Genomic DNA, 22,691 nt, shown 5'->3' on the forward strand with positions numbered 1-22,691 from the left:
TCTTGAAAGAGGAAGGGGAAGGGGTAGAGAGAGAGGGAGATACAGAATTGGAAGCAGGCTCTAGGCTCTGAGCTGTCAGCACAGACTCTGACATGGGGCTTGAACCCACGAACCGTGAGATCATGACCTGAGCCACAGTTGGACGCTTAACCAACTGAGCCACCCAGGTTCCCCCTTTTGTTTTAATTTTTTTTTAAGTATTTCTTATAAAATTTCTGTAAGCCTCTCTGATTGAAAACCCATGAGATTGAGACGATCATTAGATTTTATCTAAACAATATCACCTTTAATATCCAAATCATAGGTTTATATGATTAACAAAACATAGACACTGAATTTTTGTTTTAATGAGTATAATTGGGGAAAATACCCCATATAATGGCAAAAGTATTTGTAAAAATACTACAGTAAACAAAACTTTATTATAGCAAGTGAGAAATTCCAAAAGGTTCTGAAGACAGAATCATGGTCACTCTTCTCCCAGTGTCTAATGTGGTAATACTTAAATACCTCAGCTTGCTTAAAGAAGAAATTTAACTGGTAAATGGCCTTTGTTTGGCCTTGAAGAGCACTCCCTCCTCAAATCACCATATTCTCCCTGGGTAACTTAGTTCATTTTTGTGTCCTAAACATAATCCCTCCCCTTGGCCAAATGCATTATTATTTCAGCTCTTATTTTCCTCACCCCCCCCTTACCTACCCATACCCCGTCTCCATAGCACTCTGTATCTTACTTGGTCCCTTGTCTTATCAGTATGGGTTTACAAATACTTTTTCCACTTGTAATGTCTTCTCTCTTTGCCATTCATTCATATGGTTCCTTCCTTTGAAATTTAACTCTTTTCTTTGAGAAACACTGGATTTTTTTCCATTCCTGGCTGTCTCATTTATGCAAGCTTTTAGCAGTTTACTAACTTGGATTTGTTGATATGTTGCCTTGAAATAAGTGCTGTCAATCTTTTTCACATGTTTATGTTGTATCTCCCAAAGGAGATTATAGACTGTTTAGGAGAATGTATTTTAAAAATTCCATCTACCCCAAGCAACTAGAACAATGTTCATGAACTCCATGAAAACGTGCTGAATACAGGTGGTTGATTGATCGGCCTACTATATTTTCTTTTCCAGGGAAAGCAGTCCCCCATGATTTGAATATCTTTCACTTCTTTAGAATGATTAAAAAGCGAGGATTGCAAAGTTGTAGTAACTTCCACATTGCTGGATTATTTATTTTAAATTGATACAGAATGTGTGATGGCTATAGCAGTTATGTCCTCACGATAAGAATGGTCGTGAAGTCAAATATAAGCTATACGTATATTACTTATTTCAAAACCTCAAACAGAATTGTTGGAGTTAATGTGGAGCTAAATGGTGTTTTGCGTCCCTTCTTAGCTCTCAAATTAGCTAGAAAGCTTCACTTGAATGTCAAAGCCTACTGTAAAACTCATGGTAAATTTGAAAATACATCAAGACAGAATGTGATGTAAACTTTAAATTCACGCTGCACTTTTACAATAAACTCCCACGAGTATCTAGGAATAATCAGAGCATTAGAAAATGCATAAATATAGGAGATGGGGGTGGGAGGAGGTGGAGAAAGGTCTCTGGATCGCCTAAGATCCGAGGGTGGCTGGCGCTGGTTTGTTTTCAATCCATCTGCGGGTCGCTGATTAGATTCAGCACGCTGGCCAGCTCCCTTGTCCGCCGGGTTTATTGGCCTAAGTGAAAGGAGCAGGAAGGCACCATCTGCTGCTTTGAATTAATAGATAACCGAGAAGCAGTGATGAAGACAGTAGGACAGAGTCAACATATCGGATGTTGACGCCGCTGAGTTCTTGGGGTGTCTTTGTCTGATCGCAGGGTCCCCACTCCTCCACCCAAATCCTCCCGCAGCCAGAAAAGAGAAAGGGCTGAGCAACCAGAAACCCTTCCATTTCTCTGGTATGCTTACCTCAGCAGAAAGTGTTCCCAGTTCTTGGAATTGAAGAATATTCATCATAGCTTTCGCGGGGTGGGCAAGGGCGGGGCTTCTACTTAAACAGTTGAGCTGCATGGTCCCTACACCAATCAACTCAACATTTGATTCACTTTTATTTTAATGAACGGGTGTATGTAAATTGGTGGAATCAAAGTTTACACAGGTGGGACCAACATGCTGCTAAGCCCCACTGCCCCCACGCCCCAGGTGTGAAGAAGCCTGGGCGAAAGGAGGTAGACTCTTTCTCATAAGGCATCTCACCGACTTCCTCTTAGCCAGACCTCTGGAATAAGCGTCTCCAAATAGACCGCCCACTCTTCGCTAACAAGAAGTCTTCACTGGCTTGTCTATTTCTTCCTCCCCCAAGAACTTTTTGTCCGTGGGAGGGTGAGACAGGTCGAGGCAATGACAACTGGTTATCAAGAAAGAAGTTATCCACCAAGGGGAGAGAGTGAGGAGTGTGGGAAAGTGTTAGGGTCGGTACTGAAGCTCTGAGACTAGCGGGCCGCTCCACGCTCTCCAGGCTCTAGCCTTCTGCAGCCACCCTTTACGCAGCGGACACGGGAGAGTTAAGCCAATAAACACGTAAGCGCCGCTCCCTCCCCAATCGGCAAGATGCCTCTTAGGCTCTTGGCTGCATCGACAGCTTGCAACACTCGGCATCTTTTCTGGAGGCGCCTCCTTCAGCGGCTGCAGATGGTATCCGGCTGCGAGCTCGGGGCTCGCAATTGATTCTCCCCCTTGCCCACCTCGGGTCCACGGACGCACCTCTCCCTTCCCCTCCTCCCCTCGCGCTCCTGGGTCTGAGCCCAGCTCGGGATCGCCGGGCAGAGGAAGCAGTCGCGGCGGCGGCTGAGCAGCAGCGCCCGCTCCCTGATTTGGGGAGAAGCGCCCATCCCGGGGAGCCGACCCCCAGCTGCCTCCAGCGCCTCCCATCTTTTGCACCCCTAGCCCGGGGCTCCAAGGACCACCTCCCTCCCCGGGCGCCACCATGCTGGACCCTTCGTCCAGCGAAGAGGAATCGGATGAGATCGTGGAGGAGGAGAGCGGCAAGGAGGTGCTCGGCTCGGCCGCGTCCGGCGCGCGCCTGTCTCCCAGCCGCACCAGCGAGGGCTCGGGCGGCGGCAGCGGCGCCGGGCTTGGGGGCGGCGGCGGTGCCGGCGCCGGAGCCGGGGTGGGCGCCGGCGGCGGTGGGGGCAGCGGCGCGAGCAGCGGCGGCGGGGCCGGGGGGCTGCAGCCCAGCACCCGCGCCGGTGGCGGCCGGCCCTCCAGCCCCAGCCCGTCGGTGGTGAGCGAGAAGGAGAAGGAGGAGTTGGAGCGGCTGCAGAAGGAGGAGGAGGAGAGGAAGAAGAGGCTGCAGCTCTATGTGTTCGTGATGCGCTGCATCGCCTACCCCTTCAACGCCAAGCAGCCCACCGACATGGCTCGCCGGCAGCAGAAGGTAGGTGCGCCTGGGAGGCCCCGGGAGCGGCGCCGGGACGTCGCCAGACGGGCGGGGCGAACAATGGGAGCTGGCGGCGCAGCTGGCGAGGAGGAGCAGAAGCGGGAGACCGCGCCCTGGGGAAGGGGCTACGAGGCCCCCTCTCCGCGGCCGGGCCGGGCCCAGCTCCGAGCGCGCCTGGAGCTGCCCGGGACCGGCGAGGGGCCTGGACCTCAGCGCCGCGTGTCCCCACCCGGGCGAGCGGGGGAGCTAGGCGGGCAGGTCCCGCTCTATGGCCCAGGAGGCTCAGGGAGTGACTTGCAGCCCGCGGCGCGCTGAGAGGCCTTGCTCGTTTGCCGGGCTCCCGGCACTCTCCAGCGGCGGGCGGCTGCGCTCAGCTCCGGGCCCGCCTTCCTGGGCGTGCGCTCGGCGGGCGGGGGCACCCGGCAGGTGGGGGCGCCGGTGTGGAGCGAGAAGAGCGCTTGGCAGCAGCGCTCGGCTCGCCGGGCCGAGAGAGCCGCAGGGGGAGGCGGGAGAAAGCCAGCCCGGAAGGCGAAGCTTCCAGTCGCTCCGCGAAGGGCACCCTCCTCCCCTCACTGGGGTCAGCTGATCCCGACGAGGGTCGCCGAAGGGACCCCCGGCACCGCTTCCCTGTGGCTGCTGTTCCACCCCGCCCTCCTCCCCCTTCCTCCGTGACCCCAGAGCCGGGGCAAGCCCTCCGGTCCCTCTGCCAGGGTCAGCTCCTCCACCTTCCTCCCTTTGACCCTCTTCTCCTCTTCCCAAGGTGACTTCGCCGCCACCTTCTGGCTCTTCAAGGCCCTCCAAGCCCAGCCGCTTTTGGCTTGATAAAGTGCAGCTGCAAAAAGCTTCGCAATTACAAGCATCAAAAGCTTTTTGTGTCTGAGGCTGGGGCACGGCTGAGGCGGCTCCGGACTGCCTTTGATGTGAAAAAGTGCCTATTTCCATCAGCTGTTCTCCAGCCAGAGAAAGGAGGAGGGGTGGGGGGGAGGTTACTGCAGGATAAGAAGCAGTGGCGGGACCAGAAGAGAAGAGGTCAGGTCCCCAGTTGGAGTGAGTTAGTGAAGAAAGTCGGCATTCCGTTGTCTCTTTTAAGTGAATTTGCCAATTTCATTTTGAGATAATAGCCGGTGAAGCCCCCACAGGGACGGGGTCTTAAAATAGTGAATTTCTTGGTTGCTGCCATTTAAGACTGAATTACATGTTGCGGTAGTAGAGTGTTAGGTTTTCCTACATTTATCCACCCTTATCTTGAGTGAGCACAGATTTCTGTTTGTTTTGCTTCTATATGTACACACCCCAGCTAGCGCTGATGATTTATTTCTGCCACCAGAATGGTGGGTTGGGTTATCACTTTTATTAAAAATCCGACTCATTTCCTGGTTGGGGAATAGCAGGTGGCTTCCCTCCACTCTGCCCCTCATCAGGGGCCCCTTGCTTCTTCAGCCTCTATTTTGGACTATCATAGACAAGAATATCCTCCGAACAATAAAAGTGTTTGGATTTCCTATCAAGGTTGGGTGTTGGATCCACATACAGGGCCTGATATTTCAAGCTTTAGCTTGTGATTTTTATGGTAATTGTGGGGTAGCAGGGGAAATGTCATCTTTAAAATCTATCCCATTCATGACAGCACCAACCAAAGATGTCCTATTCCTTTGGTAATGAAAACTGTTGTGATTTAAAGACAAAAATATAAAACAAACTTTGCTTTATCAGTCAAGAGGCTCTAGAGCTGTGTCCTTTTAATAGAGGCTTACATTTGGTACTGGAATGGGGAGAGAAATCCATTCTCACAGTGGCCCATTTCTTCTAAACGGAAACTCCAGCCACCTGAAAAGGTCATCGTGAGGTTAAGTTTTTCTGGTCTGATTACATGTTTTACCTGAATCCATTCAAAGCTGTGGTTTTGAGGGGCAGGTGGGTTCTGTTTTTACACATGACCTTACCATCGAAGAGACTACAGGATGGATAGATAACACTGGCTTTTGTTCCAACTATTTTTAGTTAGTGCAGCAAACTAGTGCTAAATGCATATTCCTGCAAAGCTGCCTCAGGGCTGTTTGGCTCTACTGGGAAGCTGAATATTTATCTCCTTATTACAAAAGAAAACAAGCTTTTCCATTTCTGTATCTTCGTGTTTTTAGTGTCTTAGAAAGGATGTTTTGCTGTTTTTCTCCAAGCAGAAAGCTTGGAACTTTGATGTATTCTTTTAAATGAAAGTAACTGAAATGTTTGCATAAGCGCTGTGATAAAATTTAAGGCCTGTTAACAAACAAGATTGATAAACTTAAATGAGTCTCAGAGAAATAGAAACCGGTTGTAAACTATACATAGAAACGGATGAGTTAGAAAGAGCTAGAGGAAAAATGATGCAAAAAAGGGAATAGAGTGACATGGAGGGAGCCAGAGAAAACTGCCTATGAAAAAGTTGCCAGATTGGGGAGAAGAAGAGATTGTATTGTCAAATCATCATGCTGTGCACCTTAAACAATCTTATATGTCTGTTATATCCCAATATAGGTGAAGAAAAATATCAAGAAAAATATCCTAATATGCACTTTCTGCAAACCAAATACTCTATGTCATACATTGGCTGCAATTTTTCAAGTGCCTACTATGTGCAAGGCACTTCACTTAGATCATTTTTTAAAAATAGGCTTTTTTAGAAGAGTTTGAGATTTACTGAAAAATTGAGAAAATAGTTCCCATATGCCCCAGCCCCAGTTTTCCCCTATTAATATCTTATAATAGTATGTTACATCTGTTTCAGTTAAAGAACCAATACTGATGCATAATTAACACAAATAGGTAATTTATTGAAATTCTTAGTTTTTATTTAATTTGGTTTTTTTGTCCTTTGATCATTTAAAATTCTCCTAACTCTAACAGTGTAGGAATTACCATCTTTGTTTTTAGAAGAGAACACTGAGACTCAGAATGTTTTATAATTTGCCTGAAGCACTATGTGGATAGGAGAAAGAGTGGGAACTGAGGCATGGGGTATTCTGATTTCAAATCCTGTCTTTTTAATGTGTGACACTGGCCAGAAATATTCTAGAGTGAAAAATAGAATTTTAGCATCCTGACAACATGTCAGGTGTACTTTTCCTTTTACCCAGAGTTATTTCTGTTTGAGTTTAGAGAGATCTGCTCCTCTCCCTTTGGGTACCTATCAAATAATCAACATACACAAAATGGACATTTAGGTATTAACCTCATAAAGCATATGAAGGAGAGAGATGGGCCGTTATTGGCTGGTAAATCGGAACACCAGACTATTGTCAGGCTTTCTATGTGGTTTGAGCTGAAGACCAACAAAAACAAGCAAACAAACAACAAAACAAAACAACCAAAAAACAAGCAAAAAACCAAAAAAGGTATTTTAGTTCAGAAAAACAGTTGGAAAAGAGCAGAGGGAGGGAAGGTACCATTCCTGGATCATTTTGTTAGTTAATTACTTTGATTTTACTTTTCCTGGGGAAGAGTGCCTGGTCATTCCAATAATCTCCCTAGTTAAAAGAAGGGACTTTAAGTAGACCATGTGTAATCGTATTTTTCATTTATAGGTCTACTCTTGTACTACAGGGAAACTAAATATAAGAGGCTAGTAGGTAATTAATGACAAAAACAAAAATCTAGTCTTCAAACTATCACAATGTTTTAGCAGCTCATAAATGACAATGTGAAAAACTGTTCTGTGCTTTTTATTTTCCCTCTTTTGTCATAATGGGAAAGTGAATACCCAGTGGTTCACATGGTAAAGCTGCACCATATGTTTCTAAATTGTGTAGTAACGGTGATGAGTGGCTACCTCATGTGAACTAGCTACTTCTAGAAGTAACTGAGGGAATATAAAAGCGGGCACTGTAAACAGTTCTAATGTTTAGATTGGCATGGCCAATTTTTTAATATACTAGTAGGGATTATGTCTGGTTTATAAATGTCCAAAATGAATATTGGGTGCATATATACATTTGTGTACATGTATATCTGTGTGTGTGTGTGTGTGTGTGTGTGCGCGCATGCGTGCGTGTGTGTATGATGAGGGACGGGGCAATCCTAAAATCATGTTTATTTTATATGAACTCCTATTTCATTCAAGAGGACTTAATGACTAGATCAAATGTGTTGTAAGTTCAAGCTCCCCACTTCTATGTGATTCATCTTATATCTTGCCATGAAATTATGGCTAATGTTGAGTCATTGTTAGCCACAGAAATTCTGTCTTTATTCATTTACTTATTTGGCTTTGTTAATTGGTTGTGACTCAAGAGCCCATGCCTTTCCTAAAAGTTAAGACCTAGTCCTAGTTAACTATGTATGTGCATCAGTATATGTATATACTTCAAATCCATAATAGTGATTCGTCCATTCAGATATGCTTTGGGGCATTTGGATTAGCTCTACTATTCAAAATTCTTAAGAGTTGCTTTGTCAATGTGACATATGATTTGGATTTTAAAAAATAAATGTTCTAACCTTTTGAGAGAATGAAATGGCTATTAAGCCAGGATTTCTTGAAACAGAATTGTTTCTTTCTTTATCAGGAGAAGAACTGAAGTCTTTATATATGTTTTCTGGCATTTTCCTCCCAATCTCCTTGGTGCAATGGGCAGGAACTGTTTCGCACTGGTACTAGCAGAGAAATTCTGAAGATTAAGAACACCAAAAAAATAATCAGAGAGGGCTCTTGCTTCATTACATTCTTGGAATAGCCTCATGCTTCCCTAAAACTGGACTGAAGAACAAAGGAAATTAAATCCTTCATTCTTGAAGAATTGTCCTGTGTAAAGTGGGGAAGTCAAATGATTCATAGATCTTCCCCCTACAAAAGCAAATTTAATATATAGTCCTAGGCTATTGCATTAAAATAAAATCAGTGTTTGTGACTTGGGGCCAGATGTCTATACAGCTATGATTAAGAGGGTTCTACTAACTTAGAAATAAGTTCTAAATAGATGACTAGTTACTCCTTGCACCAAGCACTCTCCCAGGCGTGGTTACGGAACCAGAAGATACCTGTGAGATAGGTACCTGATTTGTGGAGCTTATGTTCCAGTCTGGAAGATGACATCTATACATGTCAGATAAGTTGAGAATAAGCGAGTGTTTAATTGTAAGATGCTGATTACAAATACTAAAGTATAAGGGAAGAGAATGTGTGCGCATGTGTTCACAAGGGATTGGTTTTAAGAATAGGGAAAATGTTCATGGAGGAAATGGGTTAGGGTTAGGTCTAAAAGAGTTTGTGTGATTTGTGTAAGCATAAGGAAGGACAGGTACCCCACTCTGGAGAAGAGCATGAGGTAGCAGGAATGTGGAAAGGAGCCATTGTTTGTGGGACACTATTAGTCAAATTATTTTGGCTTTAAGTTACAAAAACCCAACTCAAGTGGCTAAATCAAAAGGAACACAAAGGGGAAGGGACAGATTTATTGGTGTATGTAATAGGAAAACATCCAGTGCAGGGATCTACAGGCCTGGCTGGACCTGACTTCTCTGACAGAATGAAGAAACCTGGATAATGAAGAGAAAAGACACTGTGTCTGATCTCAGTCTGTACCACGAATAAACCTCTGATTGTAGGCAAGTCAGCTTCTGTCTCTGGGTAATTTCTTTATCTTTCCTATGAAGAAGTGGATGGGGAAGCTTCAGATAATCTCCAAGGTGCCATTTCTGTGTAGTAGTTGATAGTCCTTGCTGAGCAATGCAGTTACTCATGATCAAGACTTCTAATTTCCTTCAAACTTCTCTTTGCTATGTTTTTTACATTACATGGTAAGGCAGTATCTTCAAAGAGTCTGAAATGAAGATGAATTTAGAGCTCACTTTGTCCAACTAAATTTTCAGATGAGGAGGTGAGATCTTAAAAGATTGTAGGACTGCAGGGGCACCCAGGTGACTCAGGTTGAGTGCCAGACTCTTGATTTTGGCTTGGGTCATGATCTTTCGGTCATGGGATTGAGCCCACCATGGGCTCCCTGCTGAGTGTGGGGACTGCTTGGGATTCTCTCGCTCCCTCTCCCTTTCCCCCTCCTCCGTTCTGTCTCTCGCTGTCTCAAAAATAAATAAATAAACTTAAAAAAACGTTATAAGCCTATAAGGAGGGCTTGTAAACTGGGACCTGTGGGCCAAAAGGTAACCACAGATAGATTTTGTTTTTTCTACATTGCCTTTTTCAATTTTTTGAACTAGTTATCCACGTATAAAACCATGAGCTTACTTCGCCAAAAAATTTGTATTTCTGGCTTCTCTGAAAACTGGAGGATGAAGGTGGGTTTGAGTTTGTATGAGTTTGCAAAAAGCAATAGAAATGAGACTCCCGAGCCATCATCTAAATAATGAAATGTTGATCATTTTTAACGAAAATTCTCACTCCAAGATAGATACTATATGCATCTGGATGGGAAGACACCAGCTCTATGGTTCTTTCCAACACCATCTCTTTTTGCTATTGTTGCACAGATATTGATGGTCTGACCCTGGCCCCTGGAACACATCCAAGAAAACGATCTGGAATTTGGAGCTCTATGTTCTCTGTCTCTGGCAACAGTTTCCTTGTTAGGATCAGATTTATAGTTTCTGCAAAATTGAAGAGCTGATGATTCGTATTACCTTGCTATTTTTTTCATTTTTCCATCCAAGTATATGATAGAGTTCTCTGTTAATAGCAGGTAAAGAAAGAGGGATGAAGTCGGCCAGTGTTTTTAAGTCTGTTCATTGCACTTATGATGGACAGTAAAGAACGGTAGTTAAGGACCTAGATTCAGAAACTCGAATGCCTGGATTTGTTCCCTTGGCTGTACCCCAAACTGCCTCTGATTTGGGGCAACCTGTTTAATCTCTGTGTGACTTAGTTTACTCGTCAATCAGAGTACCTTCATCATTGGATTCTTATAAAAATGAAGTGAGATAATACACTAGAGATTTAAAACAATGTCGGGCATGTAGTAACTGCTGCATAAGTGTTCTTATGATTTCAAGTTGATGTGTGCCATGTTGTGTTATTTTTATCTGTAAAAGGACTGAGAAAGTTAATATACGTAAAGTACTGACCATAGCATGCCTTATATTCACTATTGCTCTTATCATTGTGATCATTATTATTGACATGATTAAGTAGACCTATAAGGCAGTGGTTATCTATCACTGTGGCATCGTCTTACAGAATGGATGGAGTTGAGGGTCCAATACATCCCTATTTTCTTTGTACTGAAACATTTCACTAACTCTCGGGGTGGGGGCGGGGGGAGGTGAGAGGGAGGGGAGGGTGGGTGATGGGTATTGAGGAGGGCACCTGTTGGCATGAGCACTGGGTGTTATATGGAAACCAATTTGACAATAAATTTCATATTTTAAAAAAACAACAAAAAAACAAATCCCTAGTCACTATCGTGACCTGGTGGCTCTATGACCTTGGGAACACTTTCTAATCTCTTTCAAGTCTTAGTTTCCTCATCTGGAAAGCGGGGGAGTAATATTGAGGATTACAAGAAAAAAGCATGTTAATTGCTTAACAATTCCTTAATATGGAGTAAATATTGACCAAATGCTATCAGTAACAATAATAGTAGTATTCCTGCATTTTTGTCCACCAGATGCCCCATACTGTTTTGTAGTACAGTGCCCTTGCTCACACTGTTCATTATTTTAGAACATCTTTCTCACCTTTTTCTTTTTTTAATTTTTTTGAATGTTTATTATTTTTGAGAGAGAGAGAGAGACAGCGCACGCATGAGTGGGGGGGAGGAACAGAGAGAGAGAAGGAGACACAGAATCCAAAGCAGGCTCCAGGCTCTGAGCTGTCAGCACAGAGGTCGATGTGGGGCTCGAAATCTCCAACCATGAGATCGTGCCCTGAGCCAAAGACAGATACTTTAATCTACTGAGCCACCCAGGCGCCCCTTTCTCACCTTTCTTTACCTCATTTGTTCTTGTTTGTATTTTAATTAACTCAAGTGTTATCTCTTTCAGGAAACCTTACCCAAATCTAAGTGCTTTCTCAACTCCCTACTCTATTTCTACTGTACTTCCTGTACATTACATTTAAATTACCTTATGTGTGTACGCCTCTCTCCCACTAGACTGTAAGAACCCCAAAGACAGGGACCACATTTACTGCCCTTTGATTACCCATTTTCCAAAACAGTGTTTGGCACAAAGCAGATACTTGTAAACATTATATTTGAAATTCCACACTTGAAATTCCTAGGGAGCTTCTAAGGAGAGTAAGTGAAAGAGTCTTAAATACAGTCTGCTTCTATTATAGATACGCAACATATTTATTTTTATAAAAACTTCTCGATGGAAAACATGAAGAGTTGACCAATTACCAAATGGTTTCAAAATAATTTATGTAGCAGAAACATACCATCAGTTACTTCCCAGCTTCGCTTGTTTATAACAACAATGGACACATTTCAAGATATTCTAGAGGTGTCTTCTTTTAAAGACTAGAAGCAATTGTGAATTTCTTGATACGGTTGAATCCCTGCCGCACTTGAATCACCATAGAGCATGTTTAAATGGCCAAACATGAAGTCACAAAGAACCAAAATCAGAACTGAATCTCCATATTGGGTATATGTTCTTTAGTAAGTTTTATTTGATTTAGCTCTTTCTGAAGGAAAAAAAGAATGGTTAGTCAACAGCATTTTAGTGAAAGACTATTTAAAATATTAGCGTCATTGTTGCCAAGGTTTTAGAAAAGAATCTCTAAGTTCTATGTGTTTAGACATAAATATACTCGGGGGCGCCTGGGTGGCTTAGTTTGCCCGGCTCCAACTCATCATTTTGGCGGGGTCATGATCTCCCCTTTTGTGGGATCAAGCTCTGCTATGGGCTCTGTGCTCACGGCCTGGAGCCTGCTTGGGATTCTCTCTTTCCTTCTCTCTCTGCCGTCCCCTGCTTAGGTGCACTCGTTCTCTCTTTCAAGATAAATAAACATTAAAAACATTAATAAAGATGATTTTGTCTGCTTTTATTCTGTTAGGGGACTTGGGGACTGTTGTCTCTCTTATTGTAAGCTGTCTAAAGTCCTTTCTGAGTATAGTTAGGATATAAATAAATAATAACTATCCCACTAGTGCTATTGTATACTGGATGTGGTAATAAGAATAGGATGGGTGTGAAGTGTCTATAAAACAGTAAAACTGCTGAGGTATCAATTTTTCTGATGCCTTTCACTAGTCAAGGGGAAAATTATCTTTGCTAACCCACTGTTTGCATTTTAACAAACAGGGGAAACATTGAGAGTTTTGAAAAAAAAATGAATTCTCAAGCCCCCCAGTGTTCCCAGCTTCTGACTACTTTTCTAGAATTGAGAGAAATGGAGTAACCTGATAACATATATATGTCCTCTCAGCAGCCTGTGGGAGGAACATATCAACCTGTCATGTGGTGTTTCTCTGGATCACTTCTGTGCACTAGGAAAGTTGTGAGATACTTGGAGGTTAACTTTAAAAGAAAAAAATCCCTAAGTGTCCCAGGAGCGCATGCTAAGTTACATACCCACCAGGGGCTGTATTGCTTTCAAAAAGACAATGGGATTTTGGCAAACATGCAGAGTGGTACAGGGAATCTACTGTATCGCTTAAGAAAACAAAGGAAACACATTGAAAATTTTCACAAATAATTGTGCCTTCTGTTGCCCATGCAGAAAAACAGCCTTTTGGTGTGGATGGTAGGCATAGAGTTGTTTAAGCAAATGAGTTAAAATATATTTTGAACATCGACTTTGGTGATTTTTCTGACAAGTGCAGCAACTGTTGTCTATAAGGCGGCGTGTCATAACATACTGTGTTCAAAACATTTCTTGAGGACTCTTCCATATTCAATTTTTGTTTGTTATACATCATCAAACAACATTGTTTTGAGCCACTTCTACATACAAGAAACTCCCTAAATCCTGGAGACAAAATATGCAAAGACGTTTTAGGCAGCCTTCCTGATCTTTAAGAACCTACCAATCTGGTTGAGAAGTCGAGATCCACCAATATAGAATGTAACTTATAAGGCAGGATGTGGTGTCTGAATCTTAAATATTGGTGTTTTTTCGGTCTCCGTCCTTGGCCCTTGTTATGGGTTGATTGTGTCCCCCTTCCCATCCCGCTCCCTCCCCCACCTGCCCCATTCATGTCGAAGTCCTAATCCTCAGTACCTCAGAATGTGACCTATTTGGAAATAAGGTCTTTGCAGATGTTATTAGTTACGATGAGGTCTGTCAAGTGGACCCTAATCCATTATGACTGGTGTCCTTATTGAAAGGGGGAAATTTCAACACAGAGACACAGGGAGAACACTATGTGAAGAGGAAGGCAGAGATTTAAGTCATGCTTCTTCAAGCAAGGAACAGCAAAGATTAGCAGAAGCTAGGGGAGAGGCATGGAATATATTCTTACAGCCTCAGAAGGAGCCAGCTCTGCAGACACCTTGATCTTAAATTTCTAGCCTCCAGAGCTGTGAGAGGATAAATTTCTGCTTAAGCCACCTAGTTTGTGGTACTTGGTATGGCAGCCATACTGGACTAATACAGCCCCCTTCTCTATATCATCTCTCCGGGCCATTTCACCACTAATGATAGTGTTAGCTACTGACATCCCTACACCTCCCATGCTCAGATCTTTGGCTCTAGCGTGAGTCTCTGACCAGGCTTCCAGACCCATTCATCAGGCTGCCAAAGGTGTGGTCTGAGACTGGTTCAAGTCAGTGAGCACTTCATCATGGGTCTACAATGAGATAAGGAACTGCACCGGAATGTAAGTTAACTCACTACTTTCTTCAAGAAAGTCTTGCCACACACACACACACACACACACACACACACACACAAATGTCAGCTGGATTGACCCGCTTAATGATGAAGTTGATGTAATTTCTCATACTAGTATTTTATCTTGGTAAGGACCAATAACCAGCAGTTCATGGATGATGACACAGGTCTGCAGACTACACTTGGAAGAACATTGACCTTCATGACATGTCCCATGGGATGTCTTCAGCCCACCCAACAATAGAATTTCTCACCAAGTCTCTTTCTCCTCTATTTTCTGATTCACTGACTGTCCTACTGGTGCTACTATGTAACTAAGCTGTTCAACACGGTAGGGCACAACTCAACTTCGAATCTTTACTGTTGGTCGTCCTAACCACCAAAGGCCACATACATCCTGTCGATGGTCCTCCTGTGCAAGTTTTCATCTTTCTCCTTCTCTTCATCTTCATTACTGGTGCCCTGCTTTGGGTGCTCACGATTGCTTGCGTGGGCTTCTGCAACAATATCTTTCTAACTGTTCTCTCTGCCTCCTTTCCTGCCCACATTCCTCCAGATACCAAGGTGATCATTCTGCAGCACAGACCCAATCAGGACTTTTCTCTGCTCAGACTTCTTGGGTGGCTTTCTGTTTCATGCGCAGGATACACTCTAAACTCATTTGCGTGGCCTAAATGGATCCTCTCTCCCCAGCCAGGCTCTACTCTTGCAATTCTGCACACACCCTCAACTTCAGCCTATTAAACCACTTAGCATCCCTGCACTGCCTTCTGTCACTTGCCTTCTATCACTCTCTAGGTGGATGATGGCACCCAGTCATTATAAAGAACAGGAATAAATAATGACTATTTATGGGATGTTTATTCTGTGGAGTCACTGCTGCATAAATTTATAAGCCTTATCTCATTTAATCTTTACCATGGCTCTGTAAGGTAACTATTAATCATCTCAACCCTACCAAGAAAACCAAGAGACAAAGCAGTTAAGAAACTTCTCTTAGGTCACACATTTAGTTTAGAGAGAGGGGTTGGGGCCCAGGTGGTCTAACTCTAGCCTGCCCTCTGAGCGATATGCTCTAGTAATTATATTGAAGCATTTAGCACACCTAACTTCAAGGTAGATCAGTTCTTTTTCTCCTGACTCTACAGAGATGATTTCATTTAGTATCCTCTGGTGTCTGATCAATATGTATACAACTCAATAGATTGTTGATGCAGAACTCATGATTATTGAATTCATGATTATTTAGAGAACAGTAATAGATGTTCCTTACCGTTTATAGCATGCTCACTGAGATGATCTCATCTTTTCTTTAAAACAACCTTTTTGAGTAGTGGGGCATCCATCCTACGTCCCTGTTTTGTGGCAGGCAAAGTGAGGTATGGGGAAGTCCCACTGGCTGGGCAAAACTATAGAGCACCAGCCTTGGCCTCCTGAGTGCATCTAGGGCTCACTGCTATGCCGTCGGTCTTTGGTTCACACAAAGTATGCCTGAGGCCATTGCAGACCTTTGAAGGCCTACCCCATCTCCTAGTAAACTTACTAAAATATACCTCACATCCATTTATTTTTGTATTCTTAATAAAACTGGAAGGGTTTTTTCAATCTTGCCTTAAAACTATTTGTCTATATAACTTGGTTAGTAAATGACTATGATTCCTTAGGAATTATGGTGCATTCACAGGAATCCTCACCAACTGTTTTCAATTCTAGTGATAGGAGTACTACACTGAACAATTAATGAAGTCGACAAACGTTTGGAAGTCATTTACCTGAACATTTTTAGGTTTGAGTTTTCATTTTTAGTTGTAGATACTGGAGACAATACATTTTATTTAAGGTCTCAGACATTTCTTTAGGCTCCTGGGAAATTTCAAGACTCTGGTCACCATGCCTTTGTTGATTACCAGGTAAAATAGAGTTCCTCCAGACTTAATGGAAGAAGTGGCATTTGAATTAAGCCTCCAGCTGACTGAGAAAATCAAAGGATAGTAGCACAATGTATTTTGGAGGGAAGGATAGATATTTTCAAGTATTCAGAGATGATGTAATGCAAAGCAAGTTTGAGGACCTCTGAACAAATATGATTGAATAAGGTTCTAATATCAGAGATAACAGAAATAAGAATAAAGGTTGGTCAGGACTGTGGATATCCTTCAACACCAGGGTACAGGTATTGGGAGGGGGGCTTCATTCATTCATTCATGTATTCATTCCCTATGCTGTACTTTTCATCCTCTGGACTTACTTATTTTATGGCTGGAATGTTGTACCTTTTAATCCCCTTCACCTATTTTGCCCATCCCCATACCACTTTCCCTCTGGCAACCTCCAGTTTAGTCTCTGTATTTATGAGTATGTTTCTGTCTTCTGTTTGTTTTGTTTTTTAGTTTCCACACTTAAGTGAAAGCATAGGGTATTTGTCTTTCTCTGCCTTGACTTATTTCACTTATTTCACTTATTTCATACTATCTTCTAGGTCTACCCATGGTCTTGCAAATGGCAAAATCTCATTCTTTTTATGGGTGAGCAACATTCCATTGTGTAGATATGCCACATTTTTTTTTGCCATTCATTTATGGCTAGCCCCTTAGGTTGCTTTCATGTTTTGACTATTATAAATAATGATGCCGTGATGAAAATAATGCTGCACGTGTCTTTTTAAATTAGTGTTGTCAGATTCTTTGGGTAAACACTCAGTAATGGACTCATAGGATTGTATGCTATTTCTATTTTTATTTTTTGAGGAGCCTCCATTCTGTTCTCCACAGTAGCTGCCTCATTAGACTTCTCTCTCCTCGACATCCTTGCCAACACTTGTTATCTCTTGTCTTTTTTATACCAGCCATTCTGACTGCTGTGAAGTGATATCTCATTTGTGGTTTTGATTTGCATTTACCTGACGATGAGTGATGTTGAGCATCTTTCTGGGTGTCTGTTGGCCATCTGTGTGTCTTCTTTGGAAAAATGTCTATTCAGGTCTTCTGCCCATTTTTTAATAGGATTATTTGGTCTTTGGTTTTCAGTTGCATAAGTTCTTTATATATTTTAGATCTTACCCTTGTATCAGAAAGCTCATTTGCAAATAGCTTCTACCTTTCAGTCAGTTGCCTTTTCGTCTGTTGACGGTTTCCTTTGCTGTGCATGGGGGTGATTTTATCTGGTAGGCGGTGAAGAACCGCTGAAGAATTCTGAGCAGAACTGAGACATGACCACTGTAATATTTTAAGAAGATTAATCTAAGCAAAGTGTGTGGAAAGCATGGAGAAAGGAGAAAGGAGGAGTGTAAATGTCTTCACACTGTAAGAAAAGGTCGCCAATTAGGCCTGAACATTTTATCCAGCACAGATCATCTTTACAGTGTTGTGGGGAAGTTTGTAGAAAATCTCAGAAAATGAATGCCTATTTGTAGAAGTGTTTTGAATCACTAGTTCAAAAGCATTTCGCTAGAACAGTTGTTGACTACTGCGTTGATTTTATCAGAGTAATTTTTATGTATGTGTCATAAATGTGTGGGATATAAGTGTTCATTTCTGTTCTTACAAATTTTAAATATGTGAAACAAATTGCCTGCCCTTTGTATTTAATTTCAGTGACCAGTATTCTAATACCTTCTCATGCAGGTACAAAAACACTTCTGCCTAACATTGTGAAAACCATAATGACTCTTGGACAAAGATCATAGTAAACCCAGTGTCATTTCAGAAAATGTACACGTGATTCCATTTCAGGTTCCAGGCTGACCTTGAGGACTCATATGGAGCTTAATCTGGCCCCAAGAGGCCATGAGCTCCAGAGTAAGCCCAGGCTTGTGTCAAGCCCACAGAAAGACAGGGGAGGAGGCCTGGCTGGTGGCTTTTCTGGGAAGAAAAACTTTTTAAAAGGTGCCCAAACAGACTAGAAGAGACTCTTAGATTTGTCCCTACCACTGTAGGATTCCACCCTAAAACCTGACCTAGGTTTGCACAGGCATCCAGGGAGTAAGGAACATTCATACTCTCTTTCCTTCCTTAATCCTCCTCAGTTGGGAAGATTGTGATCTTAGTGGTAATGTTTAAGAAAAGTTATTGGACTCCATTTATTAGTGGTCAGAGTCTCTCATGTTGAAAGGGAAGCACATGGTTTCCAGTAGTCTCTCTTCTCGAGAGCACATTCTTGGGTACTATCATCTTTTATCTGTTAATAGAGATGATACAATTTGGATGTGGACATAGGGGTAGAGAAAGGTTCCATACTGTGGTCTAGTCTTCCAAAGTTCTAATGATAAAGAGGGAATTTATTTTTCATTTGACACTGTTATCTGTGTGTATAGATCTCCTGAGAAGACAGGTGACTTTGGTCTAAGATAAGATGCCTGTATTCCTGGGTCATCAGGTCATTACACCATCTCAAAGCCTTCAACAAACCACATTAATTGCCAGAGGGTCACAGCTGGTGTGGTGGAGAAGGCTGCGTTGCAGCTAGGGAATAGATAGAATCTGAATGAACATGGGGAAGCAGGAAAACAGGTATTCTAGGGACCACATGAGCAAAGGCACAGAAGCCACACAAAGCCAGACCACAAAGCCCTCACAAGGAATAAGATTGGAAAGGCAGGTTGGGACCAGGGAGTGGTAAATATTGAATACTATTGAACTTTGTCTATTGTCCTTTATTTGGTAGGCACTCAGGAGCCTCTGAAAATGATTTTTACTCCTAGTAGCTCCGGTGGAAATAGCACCGAACTGAGGCAAAGGACCAATCAAAGATAATGCAGACACCTGGATGATTGCCAGATGGGGAGTGATTGGCCTTGACCTTGTCTTGAAGTGACGTGTTTTCCTATGAGGCATTTTGAGGCTTCAGAATTTCCAAAGAATATTGTCAACACGAGCAGAATGTCTCATTTGCAAAGGACATGATTTGCTATAGCATTTTTCCATGACCAAGTTAGAAACAACTTCCTATGAGCTTTGGCAATGGCTCCGCATCATTTGCCACCCTTCCTGTTTCCCTGGAGAGGGGAAAAAAAAAAGATTTCTTTCTACTATCTACTTTTCACAGGCAGCCTATATATATTGCTGTGTATTATGATTCAGCATTATAGACATTCAAAGCGAACACACATAGGTTAAGATTTGTAGTTGTTTTAATTAATCCGAAGCACATTCCCCACCCACCCTACCTCCCCAGAGCAGCATTTCTAAACAATTGTGGATCTGCTGTTTAGTTCAATGAGCTTTTCATATTTGTCCTTTAATTTCTATGTGCTGAGAGCTCAAAGCTATCTTTTAGTCAATATTCAATTAGGATTTGAGTTGGAAGGCTGTGTTGAGCTCTTACAGAAGAGCATAAGGTAGTTATTTGCTTTCACCACTTTTCACTAAAGAAATACAGGTTTGCTGCAGCATGAATTAAATATGCCAAATTAAGTGTGTGTTTACTTCCTTATGAGCTGGCAATAAATGACATTGTTGGAAAGTCAACATTATACATATTGTATACACCAAAATTTCAGGAGATTTATGATCTACCGCATTTCTTTCTTCTCCGCTCAGTTAGAACTCTGCCTTTCTGTTGGGTACTCATCCAAATGCTTCCATGTAAGGCTTTCTCTAATCACTACCCTTTGGCGCACTCTTTTGTTTCTACACAACCTATTACTCAATATTATTTTTCTCAGTGAGCTACATTTTCAGAACAAAAATAATTCACTCCTAGGATTAAAAAAAAAAAAGCCTAAGATTTTCTACAAATAAAATAGCAACACAGATATTTAGAGAATACAGTATTTTTTTAAAAATTTTATTTATACCAAATTTATTTGCCTACTTGAAATGCCTTGGGATCTTAGGGAACAACAACAGTATGAGACATTTATGCTAAGTTGGATGAAAAATTTCACTTGTTCCATGACCCAAACTCGTATAAGCAACACATATTACTAAAGTGATGTGGGTAATCTGTAGAATTAACCAGTGAATTTAATCAGTATGACCAGCCAGTTGAGATGATTCAAATGAAACTTTCCATTGTACATTATAAATACTAAAAAGTCTACATATCCTTTGTAGTAGAAACTTGGTTATCTACCTGTTATTCACTCTCCAATTCCAAACAGTTTTTTTTCACATAATTTCCCCCAACCCCCAGCTTCAGAAATAGATGCAGATTAGTGTAAGCCCATCAAAAATGACATTGTACTGGAAATACCACTGGCTCCTGGTTGACCATGTGACCTAAATTGATCCAATCAGACTGAAGGGAAGAACTTGTATTTTATGTTTGGGAGAAGAGTTTTACTCCCCCTCTCCTGATGGACATACGACGGAAGCATAGCTGTCATGGCTACTGGCAGCCATCTTAGAACCATGAGGAGATCCAATTTAGGCTGAAGCCAGGCCTAAGGATAATGAAATAGTTGAGATACAGAAAGAACTTAAGTTTGTGATGACAGTATTGGACCACAACATTCAGCTAGACCTGGAGCCCACCTATCATATTGACTTCTAATACTGTAGTAAATTCCTTCCTTGTGTAAGTCATCTTTAATGGGATTTTCCTTACTTTTGACCCAAACTAGTTTACTTTATGCTATATTTCTCTTCAAAACAGGAATTCTGGGAGGTGTCTGGGTAGCTCAGTTCCTTGAGCTCCTAACTTCAGCTCAGGTCATGATTTCATGGTTTGTGAGTTCGAGCCCCATTTTGGGCTCTGTGCTGACAGTGCGGAGCCTGCTTGGGATTCTCTCTCCCTCTCTTTCTCTCTCTCTGCCCTACCCCTGCTCTCTCTTTCTCTGTCTCTCAAAAATAAATAAACTTAAAAAAATAAAAACAGGGATTCTTGGACTTGAATTATCAAGCATTAAGTCTTTAATTTATTTAGCATATTTAGATTCAGACATAAGTAGAAATATAATTCTATTTACCATGTAAGAAGCGAAATAAGAATTCTTTCCTTCCAACTCTGTATAATTTGGCCAAAAAAAGTTTGTTGATTAGTATAAATCCTGTCTTAGCACAAGGTCAGCTTTTATTGTAACTAAAAAAATAAAGTGAGTTCAATGAAATAGTTGTTCTTAGTCTGACTTAAATTGAGTATTTTTACATATTTTTCTGTAAATAAAAATAAAACCTTCAGAAAAATAATATGGAAATATATGAAGTAAAATTTAAAGTAATCCCCTAATCCCACCACCCAAAGACATACAGTTTACACATAAAATATATTTATATTATCTACCTGGATATATACTTTTACATAAAAGTAATAATTCTGTAATAGTTTTGCAACCTGTTTTTTTGCACAGCAGTATACAAAGGAAATCTCTGCACGTCAGTAAACATAAAAATGTCTCCTTCTAAATAGCTTGTAGCAATCGAATGTATGGATGCACCATAATTTATTCAACTAGTTGTATATTGATTTCTGCTTCTTATTACTGTCTGCGTTCTACAGTGAACATCTTTGTGTGCATGTATTTGTACAATTTCTCCAAATTTCTACATTCTCCAAATTTCTACATTCTCCAAATATGTATGTACTTAATATGAAAAGTATATTCATTTAAGATTTTGTTACCAGTTTCCACAGCATCGGTAGATATTTACATTCATTCCCACTAGTGGGACATAGTCTCTTTCTTCATGTTAAAAATGGGCATCTTTTTTTTTGTTTTTCTGGCTTTGAAAACCTGATGGGTAATTTTTTTAATTCTGTAATTGTATTTTCTTTTGACATGTTTATTACCTCTTTATATTTCTTCTTTACAAATTCCCTGCCACATCCCATCCATTTTTCTATCTTTTGATTTTAAGAGCTCATTCTGTTTTAGTGGTATTAATACTTTGTCATATGCATGAAATTTGTTTTGTCTTCTGTTGTTGGATCTTTTTTATGTTCTTTACATTGTTGGCCTATTTCTGTTTAACGGAACAGAACTTTTTGATGCAGTAATATCTAACTACTTTCCTTCTTTATGGCTTCTGGGTGTCATGTAATGAAACATTTCTACCCAAAGATTATGAAACTGTTCATACATATTTTTTTCTATTACCTTACGGGTTCATTTTTTGTCTTTACTTTTTTGACTCGTGAAATTTATTATGGTGTAATGAATGAAGTATATGAAACCAACTTACTTTTCAAGCAACTGGCCAGTTGTCTCAATATTGTAGATTAAATAACCTATTTGCTCTCCAGTTATGTTAAGTGGCTCCTTATCAAATACACAAAATTCTTATTAATGTATAAGTTTGTTTAGTTCTTGGTGGAAAGCCATTAATCTAACTTTCCCTTTCTGTACTGTAACCACTATGATTTCATTACTGTAGTTTTATGATGGATTTTAGGATATATTAATGTAAAAAAGGTTTTTTTTATTGCACTTCTTCAGAATATCCCTGACTCTTCTTGGAATTTTTATTCTTTGGGAAAATATTTTTTAATTTTTAATTTTTAATTTTATTTTCAGTTTGAAAATAAAAGATCATTTGGATTTTGATTGAAATTCCATTGCA

The 22,691-nt window shown here is 41.3% G+C and overlaps 1 protein-coding gene across 19 annotated transcripts in view; it reads left to right on the forward strand.

The window, feature by feature from the left end:
- The first annotated feature begins 2,388 nt into the window (after nt 1-2,388).
- The window catches only part of CADPS (calcium dependent secretion activator), a 479,125-nt gene continuing 458,822 nt past the window's right edge, over nt 2,389-22,691 (forward strand). For 3 of the 19 annotated variants that reach the window (XM_058726302.1, XM_058726304.1, XM_058726316.1), the window contains exon 1: nt 2,395-3,422. In XM_058726302.1, the coding sequence (XP_058582285.1) occupies nt 2,973-3,422 (450 nt within the window). In that variant the 5' untranslated portion in view covers nt 2,395-2,972. Of the gene's footprint in view, nt 3,423-22,691 lie in introns of all 19 variants that reach the window. The other 16 variants (XM_058726305.1, XM_058726307.1, XM_058726317.1 and 13 more) reach the window with 11 other exon arrangements.

This window comes from Neofelis nebulosa, chromosome 4, assembly GCF_028018385.1.
Source record: "Neofelis nebulosa isolate mNeoNeb1 chromosome 4, mNeoNeb1.pri, whole genome shotgun sequence".
Taxonomy (NCBI): domain Eukaryota; kingdom Metazoa; phylum Chordata; class Mammalia; order Carnivora; family Felidae; genus Neofelis; species Neofelis nebulosa.